Genomic DNA, 25,961 nt, shown 5'->3' with positions numbered 1-25,961 from the left:
TTGCTGGTTACTTTTACATATATGATAAATGATGGATCAGGGACTTCAACCTAGATCACAAAATCACCACCACACTGCCCTGCTTCTGTCATGGGAAACACACTTTGATACTTTCTTCATTCTTTCTCCACTCCCTAGACTTGAAGCCCGAGGAGTAATCCATCTGCAAATATTGAACACTTTTCATATATGAAACGCACAGTACACAGTTTTTAAAAACTGGTCTCTGTTGTCAAGGAACTTTTGAGCCATTCAGAGAGACAACACTTACACACACACACACACACACAAACTGAGGGAAGTATGAAGTGACCAAATAATGGTATACAAAGATGATCTCATTTGATCCCTATTACCACTCTTTGAGGAGGTACTATTATTATTGCTCTTTTATAGAGAAGAAAAGGTAGGTCTGTAGGCAGTAAGCAAGTCTCAAGGTTACTCAAGCAGGAAAGGGCAAAACAGATTCAAATCCAAGTTCTGACTCCTAAGACTTTCTCTAACTATATATGGTAAGACAAACCCAGAAACTCCAGTTCCCTAAGCAAGTAATAGACCCCATTTGGCTAGGAGGGCTGGATAAATACTGAGAAAGGGGGAAGATGAAGCCGAAAACGTAGGCTAGGGCCTAATGTAACTCACGGACTTCAGAATGCAGACTGTAGGAATCCACTAAAGGTAGTTCTTAGTAAGGCAGAAATTACTGCAGTCTTAACTTGACATAGTAGTTTCTCAACTTGGTAGAAGCAGACTATAGAAAAAGTAACTTTACGGTTGGCTACGTGACTTAGACAAATTACTCTCTCTGACCTCAACTCTCACAGCTAATTGAGAGGAGAATTCTATATTTGGACAATCGCGGTGATTAAACGAGTGTATGAAAGGCGTCTGAAGCTAGGGGGTGCTAGATAAACGCTGATTTCCCCTTTAAATAGGGAAAAAGAATGCAGGCTTTTTGTTTACATAGAGTTGGCAGGCATGCGTTATCCAGCAAGGCCGGAACGGAAGACCCTCTCAGCCTCAGCTGCAACCACATCTGGGTATGCAGAAACCTTCTAAGATCCCAGCGTTTCCAGGGAGATACTCCATTTCCCCCTCACTTCTCCGGACCTGTCGCCGGACCATGAAGACCTGACTGCCCTCTAATAAAGTCCCTAGCCAGCACTCTTAGACCGCCCAACCTTCCCAGCTCTTCCTTCCGAGGCGGCTACTCGATGACATCACATCCACTTCCGCTTCCGAAGGCGGCCTCTTTTCATTCCTCAGGACCGCTCTAGGCTGCCACCACGCCGGCTGGCCCCAAAAACTCAATGGTTGTTGGGCGGGGTCGTGACGTCCTTGGCGTGGCTGCAGGGGAGGCCGCGGCGGGGAAAATGGCGGACGGGAAGGCGGGAGAGGAGAAGCCTGAAAAGTCGCAGCGAGCTGGAGCCGCCGGAGGTGAACACAACCCCAGCGTCGTGGGCAGCGTGGGATGCTCCGGGCCTTTCTTTGAGCTCCCAGGGTGGGGGGAGTGGGGTGGGGCGAGAATGGGCGGATCTGGACCTCACCCGGCCAGGTGCTGGGCCCAGACCTGCCTCGGGCACGCCCGATGCGGCCCGCTGGGCTCCGGGCCTACATCGCCTCCTTGCCTGGGGAGAGCCGGCCACTGTTCGTCACCTCCTGGCCCCAGCGGAGGCCCTGATTCCGAGGAGAAGGGAGATGGGCGCCAGAAAGGGAGACCGAACTCGGGGTGGGACCAGGAGCGGCGGTGCAGGAGCCGCTACCGCCACACCGGAGACGCACATCACACAAAACACACACACCGGAGACGCTCATGAGACAAAACATACACACAGTGCGAGCCACCGAGTAGTTGCCGCGGGAACTGGCCGCAGGCTGAGTTTCTGACGGTGCCGGCCTCTCAGTTATACGCAGGAGTTAATTACGCTTGCTGCTCCCTTTTCACTGAGGAGGTGGACAACTCCGGCCTACTCTCTTTCCTTTACTTCCAAGTATAATATTGACCCTATGACAGGATGGGCCGAGGTGATGGAGGGGAAGAGGAATGCCTTTGCCTGCCCTCTGGTTTAAGCGGCGGGGTCTAGGGCTAAGGTTTGGTTGCCTTTCTTTGAAGTATCTCCCTTAGGCTGTTGCCAGCTGACCGCTTGCCAGATAGGCGACTAAATAGTCTAGCGTGACTCTTCCTGTATTTTGTTACGATGTTAAACTCAGGTTACAGCTGTCCTTATTCTGTCCATTCCACTCCCTAAATTCTGGTCTTGTGCGTGAAGGAAAAGAAACGTAATCTCTCCAGCTCCCTCTTTGCACATAACAAGACAAGTGACTTAACACGTGCGAGCTGTTTAAAATGTTCTAAAAACATTATTCTCTATTCTGACCACTTCAGTTATCATTCCCGAAATTATTTAATATGAGAAAATAGAAACGATTAATAGCATATGAAGGCCACTAGTAAACCTACTAATATAATGTTTCATGTGAATTGCCTTTATTGAAAAGATTAAGTGTAATGTTAATTACTTGGGACCCAGGATTTCCTTTTTAAAAAACACGTACAGTTCTGTTAGTTAAGCTGGAACTCCATCTCTCTGTTCCCTCTCCACCCCCTGCCTTTTTTTTTTTTTATAACTAGTAAAATACCTTATGAAAGAACAATTTAAATTCAAACCATCTACTACTTTCTCACTAGGGAATTTTTTTTCCAAAAAAAATTGTCTTGGAAATTGTGTGATAAAATTACATAAAAGTTTAAAAGTAGTTTGAGGAAAAGCAAAAAATTTTAGAAGTAGTTTGAGGAAAAGCCTAAAGAATCATGTGTTGATTTTAAGGCCATCTCGTTAACTGTCTTGACCGAGGGTAGCAGACGTGTTTAATGTGCTGTCAAAATGTACCTTGAGTGTCATTATAAATCCACTGTATAATTTACCTGTCATTCTTTCAGTTGAGGGTTATTAGTTCTATAGTATGAATATTGATGTTTCCATTTTAGCATGTGGGGAGAAGTAGTATAGAATTACTTTGCTAATTGGTATCAGAAAAATTATTATGGTCTTTTTCTTGGTAACTTAGAGTAAGTAAATATCCCTTAACTTCTACATAATTTGTCTCCTTGCCATTACAAGAAAGTAGTGCTGTTACGTTTAAGCCATTTTTGAATGTCAGATATTTTTAATGAAATTGTGCAGAGGAATCATAGTTAAAATATGTCATACCATGGATATTGCGAAATTGGTAATTTTGCGGCAGATAGTCACTTTTTTGAAAACACTGTCAAGTTTGTCTTAGGGGCTTAACTAGAGAATATTCTGAATTTTAATTCCTGTCGAGCAGTCTACTGAGTTGGAAGTATAAGTTTTTTGTTTTTTTTTTTTTTTAATGAATAGTTTCCTTTTTTTTTTTTTTTTGAGATGGAGCTCTGTCACCAGGCTGGAATGCAGTGGCGTGACCTGGGCGCACTGCAAACTCCGCCTCCCCGGTTCAAGTGATTCTCCTGCCTCAGCCTCCCAAGTAACAGGCGCGTGCCACCACGCCCAGCTAATTTTTGTATTTTTATTTTTGTATTTTTGTATTTTTGTATTTTTTTTAATTTTTTCATAGGTATATAAACTATTTATTAACAGACAAGGTCTACAGACTTATTTCTTCTTGGACACACCCACGGTGCGGCCACGGCGGCCAGTGGTCTTGGTGTGCTGGCCTCGGACACGAAAGCCCCAGAAGTGACGCAGCCCTCTATGGGCCCGAATCTTCTTCAGTCGCTCCAGGTCTTCACGGAGCTTGTTGTCCAGACCACTGGCTAGGACCTGGCTATATTTTCCATCCTTTACATCCTTCTGTCTGTTCAAGAACCAGTCTGGGATCTTGCACTGGCGTGGATTCTGCATAATGGTGATCACACGTTCCACCTCATCCGCAGTGAGTTCTCCCGCCCTCTTGGTGAGGTCAATGTCTGCTTTCCTCAACACCACATGAGCATATCTTTGGCCCACACCCTTAATGGCAGTGATGGCAAAGGCTGTTTTCCGCCGCCCATCGATGTTGGTGTTGAGTACTCGCAAAATATGCTGGAACTTTTCAGAGATCACTAGAGACATGGTGGCAGCACAAGCGGCGGCGTGTAGGCCTCCAATGGAAGAGCAATTTTTGTATTTTTAGTAGAGACGAGATTTCACCGTGTTGGATAGGATGGTCTCAATCCCTTGACCTCGTGATCCGCCCTCCTCGGCCTCCCGAAATGCTGGGATTACAGGCGTGAGCCACCGCGCCCGGCCAACATTAATTTCTATCTATGAGAGAAGCTACTTATTTGAACTTCCTGCTTTAAATAATAGGGTAAAATTGGTAGTTTTTTGTCCTTCTCCCTTTGGTTAAATCTTTGTAGCTCTTTGAAATAATGTTAGCAGAAATAATGTTAAGAAAAATGTTAAAGAAGAGCTAGTCATACATAATCATGGCCATCTCAAGCTTTTTTGGTTATACCAAGAACTGCGTCAATGAAATTGACATTCATTATGTCAGGCACTAGTAGGGTCTTGAATACCTTCTCATTTAGGCTGCACACCTCTGTGCATACTAGAGAGGTAGCTCTGCCCTTCTTTCAAAAAAGGAAGCAACCAGAATGCAAATGGGTTATGAAGGGTACCCTTACAGACTTAAACTTTCTTATTAGGTAGTTTTTTCTTCCTTTTTTTTTTTTTTTTTGAGATGAAGTCACGCTCTGTCGCCCAGGCTGGAGTGTAGTGGCATGATCTCAGCTCACTGCAACCTCTGCCTCCTGGGTTCAAGCGATTCTCCTGCCTCAGCCTCCTGAGTAGCTGGGATTACAGGCCCTTGTCACCACGCCCATCTTAATTTGTATTTTTAGTAGAGACGGGGTTTTGCCATGTTGCCCAGGCTGGTCTCAAACTCCTGACCTCAGGTGATCCACCCACCTTGGCCTCCCAAAGTGCTGGGATTACACGTGTGAGCCACTGTGCCCAGCTTACTAGGTGATTTTTTCAAAGTAAGGTACCTTTGTGCTCTAAGGCTCACCCCTCTCCAACTACTCAATGAAAAAACAAAAAAATGCTAGTACCATGTGTAATTTGATTTCATGTTAATTACATGTTTTATTTGCTCAGAGTACAAATTAGATAAAATTCCTTTTTTAAAAATATTCCTTAGTAAAGAATCTAGTAATTTGCTATTTTATCCATGTTTTATGTTCTAAGTTGATAAGTGATTTTCTCATTTTTAAAAAAACTGATCATGTATTTAGTCATTCTTTAGTGTATAGATTGTTTCTACATATAAAGCCAGCAGGTTTTCTGTTTGTTTCTCTGTTCCATTGTGTAGAGCCAAAGAGGTTTTTATTTTAACTGTGTGTCAGTCACAGGAAAGTAGTTATTGTTTGGGCTCCACTATGAAATGTCATACTTGATTAGAGCTACAAATAGAATACAGAATAAAATTAGCGTAAGTGCTTTTAGTTATAAACAGACTCTGAAAAAACTGTTTGCATCATACTCTTTTTCAAAGATATTCTGTGCTTCATAAATTGAGTTCCGTTTTTCAGCTGTTGAATAGCAATCTTGATTCTTTAATTCTTCAGGTGCTTTTGTGATTTTATATGTAAGTGAGAGAATGGCACCTCAAGCAACCATTTCAGTGCTATCTTTGTCTCTTAGGGAAATCCCAAAACATAATCCTGCTTAATTTCCCTGCCCTATACTGTCATTACAACTTTTACTCCTCGTCCAAAGGGAATAAAGAGTTTCTTTTATTTTTCATCTAAACAGAATCAAATGTTTTGTTCAAAGTGCTTATTAATCTAGAGACCCCATTATTCCAAAACTATATAGATCTATATCTATAGCCTCTGATCTTTTAATCCTTTACTTGTCAGTCTGTGTTCGAATTTTTTTCTCCCCATTCTAGCTCTGTGTCCTGCTTTCTTAACTGTTATCAAGGCCATCTCTTGGAGCATCTTCTTTTTCTCCATAAATAAACTCTTGATCCAGTGTAGCGTAATATATTCTATATGGTGAACGGGCTAACTGGGGAAAGAAAATAAAAGTTTTAATGATCAGCCAGCCTTCTTCTGTCTTATCGCCTGATATGTTCTTAGTCTTATATAACAGACCCAAGAAAGTCAGAATGTGAACTAATTTCATCATTGACTTCATACAAACAGAAGCAAAATTAGCAAGACGTTTTGCCTTCCAAACCTACATATGTATGCCTTCTACTGTTTGAAATTATGATTAGCTCATCTTTCATGAAAAAAACTAACATATAAACCAAAGTATGTTTTTTTTTTTAATAGCTCTTATGGGTAGCTTAAAACAGGTAATAACCAAATTGTCAGAGTAGAATTAAATTTCTCAAGAGAGAATGACTTTGAAGTTCCTTTTCAACTCCTAAGATTGTGTGAGATGTACATGAGGAACACATCACTCAAGGAAATAACTGGGCTGTATTAACACTGTCGTTTGGGTAATAATGGGCCTGTTCATAACTAGGTACTTTGTATGATTATTACTACATTACTGAAGAATATTAAAATTTATTAGCGAAGTATGTTATTTTACCATGTGACCAATTGCTCACAAACTACTAAGTGTAAAAGATGTTAGATAGATCTGATTTCTAAAAAGCAAAATCCCACAAATAACCAGATTATTGTACAAATTGTAGTGTTTAGTTGAAGGGTCTTGACTTTTTGTGAACTCTGTGTTTATAATTTTAAATTGCTCTGTATTTTATGCTAGTTAATTCATGGGAGCCTCTTCTACTGCCACACAATCTCAGTTCCTGCTGTATACTCTAACAAACAGTGGAAGAGACTGTTGGGTCAGTAGGTGACAACTGCAGAGGTATCTTCCTTATAACGATGCTTTTGAGGTTGCTGCTCCCATCAATCTGCTCAGTAAAAATAGCTCATCTTGGTAAGTTGTTTCGACTTCACCAGGACCTGAAGAAGAAGCAGAAAAACCTGTGAAAACTAAGACTGTTTCTTCCAGTAATGGAGGGGAAAGTTCCAGTCGCAGCGCTGAGAAGCGATCAGCTGAAGAAGAAGCTGTCGACCTCCCAACAAAGCCTACAAAGATCTCCAAGTTTGGATTTGCCATAGGTAGTCAGACGACAAAGAAAGCATCAGCCATATCCATCAAACTTGGATCAAGTGTGAGTTGTTATTTCATATATGATGTTTGTAATGGGTCTTAAGGATTTGCTTTGGAAACGTGGCATTTACTAGGTTATGGTAAATTAAGGGTGAAAAGGTACATTGTTTGAGAAGTAATCTTTGACCTATGAACTTAGATGATTAGCACCCTGTTTAAGAAGGGTCTGAATGAGTTTTGTCTCAATAAAGCTGTTAAGAAACAAAGATTTGGAATATTAGGAACAACTATTATAGGGAATATTATTTATAAAATAATAAACTTAGAATTTTTCTAAGTTGGCTGGGCACAGTGGCTCACACCTGTAATCTGAAAACTTTGGGAGGCCAAAGTGGGAGGACCAGTTGAGCCCAGGAATTTCAGACCAGTCTGGGCAATATGGCAAGATCTATCTCTACAAAAAATAAAAATATAATTTAAAAAAATCTTTTTTCTAAGTTGAGCAAGTCCTCCGAAAAATATTGTCAGAAAGATTTTCCAAAGTTTATTTTTTTATCTTTCAGTGCCTGTAGTATTAAAAATAATATTGAGAAATCAGTTATTTGTATCTTAAAAGATTAATATTAGTAAGGTATTGCTTGATAAGATCTACCTTATTATCTTACTTTGGAACGACAAATGGGAATTGAATACTGTGTGTCTTATGTTGGTAGTCTTTTACATGTCAATATTTGATCCTTTGTTTTAAGATGTCAGCCTTAGATTAATACTTATTAACCATGGAACCTCTGGAAGTGTTTGAAATATTAATTTGAAGCATATGAAGTTGTAGATAACTTGTTTCTGACCTATAATATGAAAACTTCATAACCTTCAACCAAATAGATTTCTTATTTAAGGAAAAAGGAAGTTACTTAAATAGTGTATTGCTATTGGCTTTGGAAAATGGTTACATTCTTGTGTGAGGAGAAAAATCCTAAAATTGCCTTTCAGTTGGTTATTTTTATTTGTGCTGTGAAAGTTAATGCTCAATTGCCAGATGTGCATAGCTTTATTCTACATTAGATGTTTATTCAAAGATCTTAAAAATATGGTCTGGAGCAGTCAGTATATTTGGGCTATTCTCATTTTAAAAAGCTATTATTACTTAGAATCCCCGCTCTCACTCTGCTCTGTTTGCCCTTTTTCTATTTCTATTTTTTAAAAAATTCAGTCTGAACAAAAAACATTGAGCTTATAACATCAGTACTTCATTACTCTATTTCTGTATTTCAGCTGATTGTTTTTGTTTAATATGTAGTTATGAAACTTGTATATACCTAACTGCATAAATATTTAATGTTTTTTGATAGTATATTAAATATATATTCTCAGGCGTACTTCTACTATAGGTGGTCCCCTTGAGAATACATTTTACTGTGCATGAACATAGTTCCTAAATCTAAATCCCTACTCTTTTTTTTAATTTATTTATTTTTATTTATTTATTTATTTATTTTTTGGAGATGGAGTCTCTCACTCTGTCATCCAGGCTGGAGTGCAGTGGTGCAATCTCAGCTCACTGCAACCTCTGCCTCCTGGGTTCAGGTGATTCTCCTGCCTCAGCCTCCTAAGTAGCTGGGACCACAGGTGCACGCCACCACGTCTGGCTAATTTTTGTATTTTTAGTAGATCCGGGATTTCACCATGTTGGCCAGGCTGGTCTCAAACTCCTGACCTCAGGTGATCCGCCCACCTCGGCCTCCCAGAGTGCTGGAATTATGGGCATGAGCCACCGAGCTTGGCCCCTCTTTCTTTTTTTTATTTTTTTGAGACGGAGTTTCACTCCTGTTGCCCAGGCTGCAGTGCAATGGTGTGGTCTCGGCTCACCGCAACCTCTGACTCTGGGGTTCAAGTGATTCTCCTGCCTCAGCCTCCCGAGTAGCTGGGATTACAGGCATGCACCACCACGCTTGGCTAATTTTGTATTTTTAGTAGAGACGGGTCTTCTCCATGTTGGTCAGGCTGGTCTCAAACTCCCGACCTCAGGTGATCTGCCTGCCTCAGCCTCCCAAAGTGCTGGGATTACAGGTGTGAGCCACCACACCCGGCCTACTCTTTCTAAATAATTGACATGATTCATAATTTCTGATAATTTGGGGTGGGAGGGTTATATTTTGAAAAAACTACTCAGTAAAACTTTTTAGTTTTGAAAACAATCTGTTTTTATAAAATAAACTGCAAGATTGGGCGTGGTGGCTCACGCCTGTAATCCCAGCACTTTGGGAGGCCAAGGTGGGTGGATCACAAGGTCAAGAGATGGAGACCATCCTGGCCAACATGGTGAAACCCCATCTTTACTAAAAATACAAAAATTAGCTGGGCGTGGTGGCGTGGGCCTGTAGACCCAGCTACTCGGGAGGCTGAGGCAGGAGAATTGCTTGAACCGGGAGGCAGAGGTGCAGTGAGCCGAGATTGTGCCACTGCACTCCAGCCTGGCAACAGAGTGAGACTCTGTCTCAAAAATAAAATAAGATAAACTACAGTGTAAACACAGTCTTATTGGGGAGGTGAGGTGTAGGATATTTTTAAAAAATTGAAATTGCTGGATTGAAGATAGTTAATCAGCCAGCAAATGCTTATTTGTGTCCACAACATTAAATACATGACATCTTTTAAAAATTAAGGGTGTTTCTAGAGTTATTATGCATAATCTCTAACTGAACATGTTTTATTCCTTCAAAAGAAAATACTATAAAAAATGTGTGTGGTATAAAAGAAGGGATGGTTAATTTTGTTTCAGTAGATCAGAGAAGATTTTACTGATGAAGTGATCTTTGAGTTGGACTTAAATGTAGGCAGGAGCAAAAGGGCATTTCATGCAAAGGCAGTTAAGATGTGAAGCCATATAGTACATTGAGAAAAATCATTAGTATTTGGACAGGGTTTGGTGGGGAAATGTAGGGATACACAGTCCCCAAAATTAAGACCATGAGACCGAATTTGAGGGCTTGTATTCCATAATGAGTCTCAAGACTTAAACAGATTTGCATCTTAGAAGCATCACTATGGTAGCATATAGATGGTTGGTGGGAAGAGGATGCAGAAAGTGGTGAGGCCAGGTGCAGTGGCTCACGCCTATAATTCCAGCACTTCGGGAGGCTGAGGCAGGATTGCTTGAGCTCAGTAGTTTGAGACCAGCCTGGGCAACATAGTGAGACCTCTTCTCTACAAAAAGTAAACAAGGCTGGGCGCAGTGGCTCAGGCCTCTAAACCCAGCACTTTGGGAGGCCAAGTCGGTGGATCTCTTGAAGCCAAGAGTTCGAGACCAGCCTGGCCAACATAGCAAAACTCCATCTTTACTGAAAAATACAAAAAATTAGCCAGGCATGGTGGCACACACCTGCAATCCCAGTTACTTGGGAGGCTGAGGCAGGAGAACCACTTGAACCCAGGAGGTGGAGGTTGTAGTGAGCTGAGATCTTGACATTGCACTCCAGCCTCGGTGACAGAGCAAGACTCTTGTCTCAAAAATAAGAAATGAGCTGGGTATGGCAGGGTGTGCCTATAGTCCCACCTACTTGAGAGGCTGAGGTGGGAGGATCACTTGAGCCAGGGAGGTCGAGGCTGCAGTGAGACAAGATTGCACCACTGCACTCCATCCTGGGTGACAGAGTAAGACCTTGTCTCAAAAAAGAAAGAAAGGTCAGGAGATGTTTTTTTTTGTTTTTTTGTTTTTTGAGACGGAGACTCACTCTGTCACCCAGGCTGGAGTGCAAAGATGTGATCTTGTCTCACTGCAACCTCTGCCTTCCAGGTTCAACCAATTCTCCTGCCTCAGCCTCCTGAGTAGCTGAGATAAAGGCGTGCGTCACTACCATATCCAGCTAATTTTTTTTTTTTTTTTTTTTTTTTTTGTATTTTTAGTAGAGAGAGGGTTTCACCATGTTGGCCAGGCTGGTCTCAAACTCCTGACCTCAAGTGATCCACTTGCCTCAGCCTCCCAAAGTGCTGGGATTACAAGCATGAGCCCCTGTGCCCAGCTAGGAGATGTATTTCTGACAGTAGTCCAGGCAGGTAATGCTAAGGACCTTAAGTTGGTAATGTGATAGCATGATTGAAAAGGCAGAGGGAGAATTAAGTTTACTTAATAGGTGTCTAATCAAGAGGACCTTACAAGTTGAAGAAAAAGATTTTCTGGTTTGAGTACTTATGAACACTGTGAAACTAAAGTACCTAGGGGAGCTCCTAAGTGGAGCTGCCCAGTAGGCAGATGATAGCCCATTTAGGGGTAGACACAGGATTAGGTAGTTAAAACTAGGAATGAATGAAATCGACCAGAGAAGGAAAAGTCATTGACACAAAATTCTGGTTGTCTGCTAATTTAAAAAAAAATTTTTTTAGAGATGGGGGACTTGCTGTGTTGACCAGGCTGGCCTGGAACTCCTGGTCTCAAGCAGCCCTCCTGACTCAGCTTCCCAAAGTGTTGAGATTGCAGATGTGAGGCACTGTGCCTGCCTGGGTATCTATATCTTCTAAATGGGGAGCAGCAGGAAAGGTACAGAACAAAAGGTGGGAGAATTAGGAGAATAACCAATAAAAAGCATTGTTACAGAAGCCAAGGAAAGGGTGTTTTTATTTTTTATTTTTATTTTTATTATTTTTGAGACAGAGTCTCACTCTGTCACCCAGGCTGGAATGCAGTGGCGTGATCTCACCTCACTGCAACCTCTGCCACCTGGGTTCAAGCGATTCTCCTGCCTCAGCCTCCCAAGTAACTAGGATTACAGGCACTCACCACCACACCTGGCTGATTTTTTGTATTTTTAGTAGAGAGCACCTTGGGGGGCTGAGGCGGGTAGATCACTTGAGGTCAGGAGTTCAAGACCAGCCTGGCCAACATGGCGAAATCTCATCTCTACTAAATATACAAAATAAATTCGCTGGGCATGGTGGCACACACCTGTAATCCCAGCTATTCAGGAGGCCGAGGCATGAGAATCATTTGAACCCAGGAGGCATAGGCTGCAATGAGCCAAGATTATGCCACTGCACTCCAGCCTGGGCAACAGAGCAAGACTCTGTTCTCAAAAAGAAAAACAAAAAACATAGTGAGAAGAGATGGTTTGGATTAATTATGTTTATAGGCCTAGGGGCAGAAAGCCCCTTTTATGCTTTCAAGGCAGATTGTATTTAATGTTACTATGGGAAGGTATTACTAATCATTTTCTCTTGCCTGTACCAAATACCCCTTAGGTAAGTGATATTGTAGATCCTAACTAGAAAATCTTTTATAGGAGGGCAACAAATGGATACCACAAGTTAGTAAAGTAAAACATACCTACTGATAATCCGCATTTTTGAAAAGAGAGAATGGATTTGTCCAAAGTATTGGGTTCGTTACTATACAAATTTCTATGGAAATATAGTTAAATCTTTCAACATAAATTATTCATATCATTAAACAAGCTTGTATAAATGTTATTTACATGATATTCTTTTTAATATGTTTCTTCTTCAGAAGCCTAAAGAAACTGTTCCAACTCTTGCTCCAAAAACTCTTTCAGTAGCAGCAGCTTTTAATGAAGATGAAGATGTAAGTTGATATCCAATTTTGTTTTTTTACTTTAACCAGTTATTTAAGGAAGGCATTAGTGGCAAATTATAGGTTATAATAGTATTAGTGAATTTTCTTTATAATAGTTTTTGTGTCTGTATGTGACATCCATAAAAACTCGATACTCTATTTTTGCATTTTATTTGGTTGTAGGATTATTTTAGAGTATTGTTGACTTTGGGGGCAAGAAGCTTAAGGATGAAATCAGCAAATACTTATTATGAGTAGTTTGTGCTAGGAAGTATGTAGGATCCAAAAAAAGAAAAATCTAATACTATTGCCTTAATTTTTATAGTTGGGGTCTTCAGTAATGATACATTATGCATGCATTCAATTTTAAAAAGCCAACTATTGGCTAGGCGCGGTGTCTCATGCCTGTAATCCTAGCACTTTGGGAGGCTGAGGCAGGTGGATCACCTGAGGTCAGGGGTTCAAGACCAGCCTGGCCAATATGGTGAAACCCCATCTCTACTAAAAATACAAAAATTAGACAGGCGTGGTGGCACACGCCTATAATCCCAGCTACTTGGGAGGCTGAGGCAGGAGAATTGCCAAATACCCCTTAGGTAAGTGATATTGTAGATCCTAACTAGAAAATCTTTTATAGGAGGGCAACAAATGGATACCACAAGTTAGTAAAGTAAAACCCAGGAGATGGAGGTTGCAGTGAGCCAAGATCATGCCACTGCACTTCAGCCTGGGCAACAGAGCGAGACTCTGTCTCAAAAAAAAAAAGAAAGTCAACTATTGTGCTCACTTCCCATATCCCTAGGAGGGATAACAATTAAATAGTGCTGGTGATTCTGCCAGAAGTTCTACTCAAAAAGCATGTGGTCCAGAATGAGCATGAGATGCTTATCTGACAGTGTCTTTGTCCTGATTTCCTCATGCCCCTCACAATGTCGCTATCTTCTCATGTTATGAATGACCTATGGAAGTTTCAAGTATGATTCTGACTGATGTTTTTGTACTAGACTCTGACATTAAAACCTAACCCCCACTCATGATGTGACGTCATTGTGTAGCAAATAAGTGTTTCAGGATACATCAGTAGTTGTTCCCAAAAGCATATGTGGGTGTATATTCGTGTGTGTGTGTGTGTGTGTGTGTGTGTGTGTGTGTGTGTATGAGAGAGAGAAAGAGAGTTTCTTGCTTCAGAGAGAGAGAGTGTGTGTCTTGCTTTGTTGCCTAGGCCGGAGTGCAGTATCATAATCACAGCTCACTGTAGCCTTGACTTCCTAGGCTTAAGTGATCCTCCTACCTCAGCCCTCCAAGTAGCTGGACCACAGGCATGCCCCACCATGGTCAGCTAATTTTTGTATTTTTTATAGAGACAGGGTTTCACCATGTTGCCCAGGCTGGTCTCAAACTCCTGGGCTCAAGTGATCCTCTGCCTTGGCCTCCCATAATGCTGGGATTACATGTGTGAGCCACCACACGGCCATATGTTCTTATGTGGATAAGACTTAATATGTTCAGAGGACTGGAGTGATTTGGGAAGAATATATATGAAGAAGATACTAAAACATTAGGCAGGGTTTTAGTGAATCAAGAAATAATTTTGTGGCCGGGCACGGTGGCTCACGCCTGTAATCCCAACACTTTGGGAGGCCGAGGCGGGCGGATCACCTGAAGTCAGGAGTTCGAGACCAGCCTCAACATGGAGAAACCCCGTCTCTACTAAAAATACAAAATTAGCTGGGCGTGGTGGTGCATGCGTGTAATCCCAGCTACTCAGGAGGCTGAGGGAGGAGAATTGCTTGAACCTGGGAGGCGGAGGTTGCAGTGAGCCGAGATCGTGCCATTGCACTCCAGCCTGGGCAACAAGAGCAAAACACTGTCTCAAAAAAAAAAAAAAAAACTTTTGTAAGCCAAGCTATCAATTTTCAAGTCACAAGCAGTAAATACTAAGTAGCTGCATTTGACTGAACTGCAGAGTTTTGTAGAGGAATTTCAAGCAAGGATAAATATGGAATGATTGGAGCCCAAATCAATAAGCAGAAAATTACTGTAGTCATCAGTGTATTCTCTCTTGGACTTTCACTCATTCTATCCATTTGAGTGCTTTCTGTATGTTAGCCACTGCGATGTTATAAAGATAAATCAGAAACGTTCACCTAGGAGCTCAGCCTAGTAGGGCAGGCTTAAATGTAAAACAGTACAAGATAAAAACCGAAAGTATCTGAATAAATGATACTGTGGAAATTGAGAAAAGAAGTAAAGGCCAGATACTAGATGCAGCAGCATGTAAAAGACCACTGGACTGGCAGTTGGAAGACCTGAATTAAGTTTGAGAAGCACTAAAATAATATTTAAAGTTTCTTGGCATCTCTAACATTCTTAAGAAATCAGGTACCATTTGATTCAACCCATTCAGATATGTACAGACTGTAGGAGGGAAGAATGATACAGGATGCAGGGAATGAATATGTGCAAAAGTGCAGAGGTTGGAAATTGTAAGCACCTACATTACAACAATGGCTTACTTTGAATGCCTAACAATTTGGATATCTTTTCACATTATTTTACCCTTAATTTGTGAGTTGTGTGATATATTTATTCATATTTTGAAAACGGAGAAATTGACTGGGCATGGTGGCTCACGCCTGTAATCCCAGTACTTTGGGAGGCTGAGGCAGGTGGATCACGAGGTCAGGAGGTCAAGACCATCTGGCTAACATGGTGAAACCCCGTCTCTACTAAAAATACAAAAAATTAGCTGGGCGTGGTGGCATAAGCCTGTAATCCCGGCTACTCGGGAGGCTGAGGCAGGAGAATTGGTTGAACCCGGGGGGTGGAGGTTGCAGTGAGCCGAGATCGCGCCACTGCACTCCAGTCTGGGCAACAGAGCAAGACTCCATCTCCAAAAAAAATGAAAATGGAGAAATCAAGTGTGCATGAGCACATGCCAGTGCACACACGTGTTGTCTTTTAGGTCTTCTGTTTCTTGTTCTTTGCATCATACCCTGCTGTTTTCCCTGCTTTTAAATAAATTTCGGATGCATTTAGACAACATTCTTTCTGCTATAATATAACAGTAATAAAGGATAAACTGTCTCATAGATTTAAAAAACACATGTATCTGAAGTCATCTTTTTTTTTTAAATCATAATTAAGTAACCTTGGATATATATTTGAGTTTGAAATATACTGAACAGAGAGGATAGCCACTTAATTAGTTAATTTTGAAATTTTAAAATATTTTTCCAGTTGTTACATATGTGTAGTCTCTTTTAATTTGGACAAATTCCTTAGTCTTTGTGTATATTTCATGGTATTAACATTTTTGAAGAGTACAGGCCAGTTATTTTGTATAAGCTCCCTCAATTTGGATTTATCTGATGTTTCCTCATGATTAGTTTCACGTTTCTTACTTTTGGCACAAATACCACAAAAGCGATGCCAAGTTATCAGTGCGTCATATCAGGGAGCACATGCTGTCAATATGCCCCGTCACTAAAGCAGTGTTAACTTTGATCATTTGGTTAAAGTGGTGCCTGCCAGATTTCTTACTGTCAAATTACTCTTCTACCTTTTGTAATTAAAATTTATTTTGTGGGGATAGGCTTTGAGAATATGTGAAAATAATATGATCGAAGACGTTTTCTCACTAGTGTTAACATCCGTTGATAATTCTTGCCAGAATTATTATGATAAGGTTTGCCAAATGATGATTTTTCTGATTCCGTCATCCTTTCTGCATCTATTAACTGTTTCTTACTGTAAGGAAGAGCTTCTTATTATCACACTTAAATTTTATTTATTCAAGTGTATACTCATGGAGTCTTACTTTATTCAATAGGTTATAATGCTCAAATTGTCACAGATTTAACCAGTAGAAGTCCCTTTAAGCTGGATCAACACCCTTTTAAAAAGTAGTATTTAGCTAAGCAGCAGCATTTATACATAAAACTTATATTTGAAAGGAACTTTCCCCACAATTTTCAACAACTGTAAGTATAGAAAAAGTAAGGAATGAACTCTCTCTTTTTTTTTTTCTTTGAGACAGAGTTTCGCTCATGTCACCCAGGCTGGAGTGCAGTGGCACGATCTCGACTCACTGCAACCTTTGCCTCCCAAATTCAAGCAATTCTCCTGCCTCAGCCTCCTGAGTAGCTGGGATTACAGGCACGCGCCACCACACCTGGCCAATTTTTTATATTTTTGTAGAGACGGGGTTTCACCATGTTGGCCAGGCTGGTCTTGAACTCCTGACCTCAGGTGATCCACCTGTCTCGGCCTCCCAGAGTGCTGGGATTACAGGTGTGAGCCACTGCACCCAGCCAGGAATGAGCTTTCAAGATGTCTTTATTGTAATAGATATTTTTGAGGAGCAGTACCTTAAAGTGGTTAAGAACCTTTGCTTTGGTGTCAAACTCTTTTGCTATTCATTTGCTTTGTTTCCTTGAGCAAGTTAACTTTGTTACCTCACCTGCAAAATATGAATGATGTTAATCATACCTCCCTCATGCGATTATGTTAGGATTTTTAAGAGATAGGACATATACAAACATTTAACACAATGTGTAGCATTTAGTAGCTAAATGGTTTTAGTTCTAGAATGTTTGTTTTTTCAGCAATTTTTTTTCTTTATGCAAAATCAGCACCCTAGAAGACAGGCATTTATTTTTTAAATGTAGTTAAGGTAAATAACTCACTAATTTTCTCCTTTTACCAAAATTTACAGTAGTGAAAATGCTAAAAGACTTAGATACAAAATTTAGCGTATTAGTAATCAGGAATTGAATAAGTTTGTATGCAGTTATCTTGGTTTACTTACTTTTTTCTTTAGAGTGAACCAGAGGAAATGCCTCCAGAAGCAAAGATGAGGATGAAGAATATTGGAAGGTATTATAATTTTTCATAAATATTATAGAAAGTTACAAAGGTGAATTAAGAACAAAAATAACTTGCACATGATTTCTTACAGTTCAGGCTTTTCTTGTGCATTCGGGCAGAACAGTTTTTAAAAGCATTTTCTGTGTACTAGATGATTGATTAGGATTTTGAAGATGAGTAAGACATGGTTCAATCCTCGTGAAGAAAGGTAACTGTAATTATTCTGTGAACTCTCAGTGATCTTATTTAGTCTCCCAGTTAAAGAAAATGAGTATCTTAAGACATAACAATAATTTAAGACTACTTCTTGACAGGGTCTTATTCTGTTGCCGAGGCTGGAATGCTGTGGCACAATCACAGCTCACTGCAGCCTCGATCTCCCACACTCAAGCTACCCTCAGCCTCTGAAGTAGCTGGGACTACAGGCATATGCCATGACACCCGGCTGATTTTTTTTTTATTTTTAATAGAGACAGGGTCTCGCTATGTTGCCTGGGCTGGTCTGTAACTCCTGAGTGCAAGTGATCTCCCCACCTCAGCCTCCCAAAATGCTGGGATTACAGGTGTAAGCCACCACGCCCAGCCTGTTTTTTCAAATAAGAAATAGCTATGAGAAATGTTTCTGATTTCAAAATTTTTCCTGGTATGAATCAAATGGCTTTCAGTCACTTCATTTTTTAAAAAACTTTGTAAGTAGAGACAGGATCTTGCTATGTTGCCCAGGCTGGTCTCAAACTCCTGGCCTCCAGCAGTCCTGCCTCAGCCTCCCAAAGTGCTGGGAGTATAGGTGTGAGCCACCATGCCCAGCCACTTCACTTATGATATCATTTCTACCACTTTATCTTATATTTCTTTTTTTCTTTATTGACTTAGATGCCAAATACCAAAATAAGACAAATGAAAGTATTTTAATTTTCTCCATTGTTGCTGTTGTCATGGAGATAACATTTATTTTTAAGTTAACATGATGTGCAGTTTCATGTCTTTGTGTGCATTAATGGATAGCTTAGAGATCAGTAAGAAAGCTTAATTCCACCTCAACCCCATACTATGTCCCCATTTCTTCCAAATGTATGAACCCACAAAGAACTGAGTGGTAAATCTTTTTCCTTTTCCTGTTTAACTACCAGTATGATAATGCTAAGTGCTAAATCTATACACAAGCATAAGTCTCCAGACTTCCATTATGTGATTCAAGTAGAGTCAGTCCCAGTGGCTGCCTGCATGCCTTCCTTTCATACTGAGCTTAAGTAAAGTAGGAAGTACATATGACGTTGTTGTCCTGCCTAAACACCCAGCACATATATTAATATAGTTAAACATAAATAATTGAAGCAGAAGTTCATAAAATGACACTGAACCTTTCTATGTGTAATATATCTTCATGTTTTTCTTCTATTTCATTTTTTACAAATGCTGGTGACCAGCTATCACATTGACTTCATGATGCTGTTAATGGGTTACAGGCAACAGGTTTTTTTGTTTTTTTGTTTTATTTTGATTTTGGTTTTTTTTTTTTTAAGACAGGATCTAGCTCTGTCACTCAGGCTGGAGTGCAGTGGTGTGATCATAGCTCACTGCAGCCTTGACCTCCTGGGCTCAGGCAGTCCTCCCACCTCAGCCTCCTGAGCAGCTGGAACCGCAGGCGCACACCACCACACCTGACTGATTTTTAAATTTTTTGTCGAGGCAGGGTCTCACCATGTTGCTCTGACTGGGAGGCAACAGTTTTTAAAACTGTAGTGGTTGCCACACTTAGCTGTATATCAGAATTACCTTAAATGTTTGTTAAAACTACAGATTTATCCCCACCCCCAATTTAGGCCTGCTGGATCTGAAATTCTAGAACTGTGTCTGTAAAGTGTTTTTTTGTTTTTTTTGTTTGTTTTTTGTGACAGAGTCTTGCTCTGTTGCCCAGGCTGGAGTGCAGTGGCGTGATCTCGGCTCACTGCAACCTCTGCCTCCCAGGTTCAAGCAGTTGTCCTGTCTCAGCCTCCCAAGTAGCTGGGACTACAGGCATGGGCCACCATGCCTGACTAATTTTTGTATTTTTAGTAGAGATGGGGCTTCACTATGTTGGCCAGGCTGGTCTCAAACTGCTGACCTCAGGTGATCCGCCTGCCTCGACCTCCCAAAGTGCTGGGATTACAGGTATCAGCACCGTGCCTGGCCTGTGAAATGTGTTTTTAAAAAGCTCTGTAGGGGCTTCCAGTGTTCAGTCTGTGTTTATAATAGGCGCTAAACAAACATGTATTGAATGAATCAAAACCATAACCTGAAAGGCTTTATATAACATTTTAAATAAATTTTCTTTCTTTTAACACAGGGATACACCAACATCAGCTGGACCAAACTCCTTCAATAAAGGAAAGCATGGGTTTTCTGATAACCAGAAGCTGTGGGAGCGAAATATAAAATCTCATCTTGGAAATGTCCATGACCAAGACAATTAAATGATGTTTTGAAATTGGGGTGTGGGGTGGGTGTAAAGTTAAAAGGAACAGTTTCCTTTTTTAAAGAATGGTATAAGACTATCTTTGGAGCCGCTTTTTTTTTCTTTTTCATTTTTTTAAAAGATTGAGTGATACACTAATAAATGAGAGTTTGAAATTAGAGGTAATTTATGTTTTATATACAGATTTCAAGACATTTGCTAATTTTGTAGTTTCATGTGATTAGTTTCCAAAGGTTACAGATAATAAAGAAATCAGAAATGGTACCTTTTTAAGAATTGCATATTTTTTTAGACACAACTATTAGCACATTAAGAGGGAAGCAAAAAGTTACTGTCTATTTAAAACTGCAAGCAGTTAACTCTCTTAACTCCCTTATTACCTAAACTTGTCTGGCTCCCAGGAACAGCCTTATAGAGAGAGGGAGTATTGTATTGGGAAGAAAATGTTACTGAACTATTGACTGAAAGTAAATTTAGATAAAATACAGCTTTTTTCCTTATGGGCATTTGTTTTGTTTCAAGTCTTCATAAACTAGTATTGCATTGCTATCCGTGGATACAGACGCTTAGCTCTTAAAAGATTTTTTTTTTTTATGTAAACTGTTGAATATTTGAAATAGTCCACTTCACCTTAATGGGTCTTGTCTATCTTCATTAGTCTTCAAAGAAAAACCATTTGCTACCAAAGTAAATCAGTATTTTGAATGTGCTTCTCTTGTTTTTTGTTTATTAGCTAGTTCCTGTAAACATTTCCACCAGAACTTGAGGCAAATCATAAGGAAGCTGTTTCTTTTAAAACACAAACCACCACCAAAAATTTAAATGTACATATTGCTTAAGTATTTGGCTGTTTTTATTTTTTAAAAGGTATAAACACCAAAAAAAAAATTAACATTGTATGAAGATGGAAAACAAGAAGATGCACTTTCTGTAACTTTGTCTAAGGATTTAAATTACTAACTTGTGAACTCCAATTTGAATTGAACTTAACTATCGGCTTTCTTACTGGTAAAATTATATGGTTTATTTTAAATGCGTACATATTGACCAATGGCATCTGAAAAAGCACATTTTAGATACTGAAATTGAAGGAAAGAAAATGCATCTTCAAACATTTTTTGGAATCTCACCACATATACTTTGTTAGATTTGTGTATTGTAGGGTGTCTGTTTTGTATTTTTGTATTGTATATGAACTTTTTTTTAAATGTGACAGTTAAACACATCTTTAAAAGCATAGTCACGGACAAAAGCATACAGTATAAAAATTTCCTTGAAAACTCCTACAATATATTTGGAGGCAGCTTCAGACTGTTTTATTGGTGGTAACTGCTTGCTGAGGTCTTTTAGTTGGTAATAACTCCAGAGAAGCAGCCTGTGTATATTCCTAACACTTTGTTCACTAGCATTTAAGTTTAGAATAAGCCCAAGTAAAACAATGGAAATGTATATAGAACTCTTAGTTCTTACATGATTTAATTATATCAAGATACATGAATTTAACTTACTTTAATGTAGGCAAACTATCCATTTTTTTGTCCATTTTCCTGTTTGTTAAAATAACATACCTCTCCTACATATTATTTTCTTGACCCAAATGAAATATTAACCTAAGGTCAAGCTGGGAGAGAGAAATGACTGAGATGAATGTCTTTACTAAAATACCAATAAATTTGTCAAACTCAATAGTGTTTTTATTTTCTATTCTATTTAATTGTTGCTTACTGGTTTTTGTTTTTAAAGTTGAGACAAATGTCAAGTGTTGCTCTTGTTCATATTGTTGACCAAAGTAATGGGGGATTTAAAATTCTGAATTACTGGTGTCTGCCTAGCTCAGCACCTAGTTCTATAGCATTACAGAATCTCAGACTCAAAAAGACTTAATCCTCCTCCAGTGCCAAAGGATTGTTGTCCAGTTCTTTAGAAAATCTTGCCAAAGCTTTTCTTTGAGAATCACTAAATATTAGAAAGTATTCTTTTTTTTTTTTTTTTGAGACAGAGTCTCACTCTGTTGCCGAGGCTGGAGTGCAGTGGCACGATCTCGGCTCACTGTAACCTCTGCCTCTGGGGTTCAAGCAATTCTCATGTCTCAGCCTCCCAAGTAGCTGGGACTACAGGCACATGCCACCACGCCCAGCTAATTTTTGTATTTTTAGTAGAGACGGTGTTTCACCATATGGTCAGGCTAGTCTCGAACTCCTGACCTCAGGTGATCCACCTGCCTTAGCCTCCCAAAGTCCTGGGATTACAGGCATGAGCCACTGTGCCTGGCCTAGAAGGTATTCTTTTACTAGTGTCTTCTGTACGTATGGATTTAGACCATAAGGAAAAAAAACGTTAATCTCACTTCTACTTGATGGCTTTCTTCAAATATTTGAAGTTTCTTTTTTTTTTTTTTTTTTTTGAGATGGAGTCCCGCTCTGTTGCCCAGGCTGGAGTGCAGTGGCGCGATCTCGGCTTACTGTAAGCTTTGCCTCTCGGGTTCACGCCATTCTCCTGCCTCAGCCTCCTGAGTAGCTGGGAATACAGGCGCCCGCCACCACACCCAGCTAATTTTTTTGTATTTTTAGTAGAGACAGAGTTTCACCATGTTAGCCAAGATCGTCTCGATCTCCTGACCTTGTGATCCGCCCGCCTCGGCCTCGTCTCCCAAAGTGCTGGGATTATAGGCGTGAGCCACCTCGACCGGCCTGAATTTTGTTTCTACCCTGCACTTCTGCCTCCCCCCTCACAGCTTAAATATCTCCACTTGATAACTTATTGATATTTTTATCTCAGTTTGCCTTCTTTGTCTGCATACTATGCGTTGTCAACACATTGTAGTTGCCCAAACTTCATTTCTTTGGTTATCATGAATTTTAAGACCACATAGTTGTTTTCTTTCGTTTTTTATCACTTTGACTTTGCTGACCATTTTGCTCCCATGTGGTTAGTGCAGCTTTTCCCTTTAGTTTCCTCTACTTGACAAGAACTTGTCAGATATTTCCCTTTTAGAAATACGTTTTTTTCTTTCTTTTCTTTTCTTTTCTTTTTTTTTTTTTTTTGAGACAGAGTGAGTAGCTCTGTCACCCAGGCTGGAGGGCAGTGGTGCAATCTTGGCTCAGTGCAACCTCCATCTCCCAGCTCAAGCGATCCTCTAGCCTCAGCCTCCTGAGCAGCTGGGATTAGAGGCACATGCCACCACACCTGGCTGATTCTGTGTTTTTTGTAGAGATAGGCTGTCGCCATGTTGCCCAGGCTGGTCAAACTCCTGGGCCCAAGTTGTCCACCCGCCTCAGTCTCCCAAAGTGCTGGGATTACAGGCGTGAGCCACCCACGCTTGGCTAGAATGTGTTTTCTTAACTTATACAGTGCTGCTCCTTAACAGGTCAGGTCCTAGTTAATGGAAAACTTGAACTACATTGTGGAATTAAGATTCATTTCTAGTTTGACTAATAAATAAAGGCTATGAGTTTCAAGGTTTTTTCTCTTAAAAGTTTTTTGTTTTTTTTTTTAGAGATGGTGTCTTGTCAAGTTTTTTTATATCAAGGTCGCTTGACACAATGAAGGGATGGCTCATATATTAGTGGCTAAGTAAATATACTACTTTTTAATTTTTTTTAATTTTCATTTTGAAAAAACTTAAGACTTACAAAACATACTACAAAAATATTACAAAGTATTTTCATATACCTTTTACTCATGTTCCCCAAATGTTCTTTTCTGAAACCTCAGGACAATTGTAGAAATCAATAAATTAACATAATTGCAATATAATCTATTATACTACTTTATACTATTCTACAGACCTTCAGATTTGCCCCACTAATATAACCCTAGTTCAAGATCTCCTTCATTGTCACTTTGTGGATTTTCATCTTTTTTTAGTCTCTTTTAATCTAGGACACTTTGATGTTTATTGTTCATGACCCTAGACGAAAGTACAGGCCAATTATTATTTTTGAGACAGAGTCTCGCTCTCATTGTTTCCCAGGCTGGAGTGCAATGGTGTGATCTCAGCTCACTGCAACCTCTGTCTCCCAGCTCCAAGCAATTCTCCCTCAGCCTCCTGAGTAGCTGGGATTACAGGTGCGCACCACCACACCCGGCTAATTTTTGTATTTTTAGTAGAGATGGGGTTTCATCATATTGGTCAGGCTGGTTTCGAACTCCTGACCTCATGATCCCCCTGCCTCAGCCTCCCAAAGTGCTGGGATTACAGGCATGAGCCACTGCGCCTGGCAGGCCAATTATTTTTAAAAGATACCTCAAACGTTAGGTTTGCCTAATGTTTCCGTATGATTAAATTCAGTTTATGCATTTATGCAATACCTCAGTATTTCATTCCCGCTATAAGAATTCCATAACTAAATTATGGTTGATATGAAACTTTGAATAGGTCAGTAGAAGCTACAAAATAACCCATGTAACCATGACTGAAAATAAAGTATTTTACCCAATGAGGAAAAAGATTATAACAAGAAGCTGAACAACTAAGTAACACAAAGAAAGCGACATTCAGGGAATGCAAGTAATAGATACTGGAATATTTGCAAATGATTAAAGCAAATATAACGAGATTGAATTGGAAGTAAAAAGATGTGCATGTGTGGGGATAAAGGTTATGTGGGAATGCTGTACTTTCTGCTAAGTTTGGCTGTGAACCTAAAATTACTCTTAAAAAGTTTACTAACAACAAAAGAGGTATGCCGGATGCTATGGCACACCTCTGTAATCCCAACACTTTGGGAGGTCGAGGTGGGAGGATCACTTGAGTTCAGAAGTTCAAGACCACTCAGGATAATGTAGTGAGACCTGATCTCTACAAAAAAAAGTAGCCCATTATAGTGGTACACACCTGTAGTCTCAGCTACTTGGGAGGCTGAGGCAGGAGGATGGCTTGAGCCTGGGAAATTGAGGCTTCACTGAGCCGTGATCACACCACTGCACTCCATCCTGGGTGACAGAGCAAGATCCTGTCTCAAAAAAAAAAAAGTGGATGTGCAAGCATTGTTTGACTTGGAAGATTCACAAGGTTCCTCTCTTCACCATGAATATAAGTAATAGTTGGATATAAAATCTCAAGATATTGGTAACATTAACATTACCGTAATGCTCGGTGTGGATGTTAATGTAACCCTCATTTTATATGTAAGTATAATTTCCCCTAACAGAATTTAAGTGTAGTCAATTATATTCTTGTGGGACCACTTTGAGAAGAAAATGTCATTTTCCCAGGTAATTTTAAACACAGGTGTTTCTTCCGTTTTATTCTTATTTGAATTTTATACTAGCCATTAGCTATATCATGCTCCAAGGAAGAGAATTGGGAATACTAAGTATTGATTTTTACCAGATGCCTTGCTTTCTCTGGTAGGAGTAATTTAAGAAGCAACTGCTATTCTGTATTAACTCTTAAGACAGGGCTGGTGGTACCACCATGATGAAATGGAGAATAATGGTAACAGCCATATCTTGCCATATAAAAAGCTAATTACTTTAATTCTTTTGCATGGCTTCTTTATTATAGACAGAGCTATTAGAAAATTGGGAAGCTTAAAGATGAAGGGCAGTTTTAAATATTAATCTGGAAGTAATATGTGTAAGACAGAAAGGAAAGTAGGGAAAGTATTTCTGATATGTTGTCGGATTCAGTTTGCTAGTGTTTTCTTGAGGATTTTTGCATCCTTATTCATAAAAGATACTGGTCTGTGCTTTTCTTATGATGACTTTGGTTTGGGTATCAGGGTAATACTGGCCTTATAAGGTGAGATGAGAAGTGTTCCCTCTTCTGTTTTTTGGAAGGGTTAATGAAGAATTGGAGTTATTTCTTTTTATACAAAAGTTTTTAATTCAGGCAAAATTTACATATATAATTTACCATCTTTACCATTATTAAGTGTACAGTTCAGTAGTAATACATTTATATTCTTGTTTTTCACCTTCAACCCCCACCTCCCCTTCTTCTCCTCTGATAATCACCAATCTA

General features: G+C 39.8%; 2 protein-coding genes across 2 annotated transcripts; one reads left to right on the top strand and one right to left on the bottom strand.

Annotated features, from left to right (window-relative positions):
- The first annotated feature begins 1,356 nt into the window (after positions 1-1,356).
- PCNP (PEST proteolytic signal containing nuclear protein) lies at positions 1,357-21,679 on the top strand. The gene is given in 5 exon segments (NM_001131802.1): positions 1,357-1,437; positions 6,950-7,164; positions 12,604-12,678; positions 17,492-17,547; positions 19,865-21,679. Coding segments are annotated over 5 exon segments (537 nt in total). The 5' UTR covers positions 1,357-1,373; the 3' UTR covers positions 19,992-21,679.
- Positions 3,598-6,636, bottom strand: LOC100461246 (small ribosomal subunit protein uS13-like). The gene has a single exon (XM_063721818.1). The coding sequence runs from the start codon at positions 4,092-4,094 to the stop codon at positions 3,636-3,638; it is 459 nt and encodes a 152-aa protein (XP_063577888.1). The 5' UTR covers positions 4,095-6,636; the 3' UTR covers positions 3,598-3,635.
- Positions 21,680-25,961: the final 4,282 nt, after the last annotated feature.

The sequence above is a fragment of the Pongo abelii genome, chromosome 2, assembly GCF_028885655.2.
Source record: "Pongo abelii isolate AG06213 chromosome 2, NHGRI_mPonAbe1-v2.0_pri, whole genome shotgun sequence".
Classification (NCBI taxonomy): domain Eukaryota; kingdom Metazoa; phylum Chordata; class Mammalia; order Primates; family Hominidae; genus Pongo; species Pongo abelii.
This window is presented reverse-complemented; position numbering and strand designations above follow the sequence as displayed.

What these genes read in the sequence shown, in the direction of transcription:
- LOC100461246 (XM_063721818.1), bottom strand. Translation starts at nt 4,094, where the DNA reads ATGTCTCTAGTGATCTCTGAAAAGTTCCAGCATATTTTGCGAGTACTC.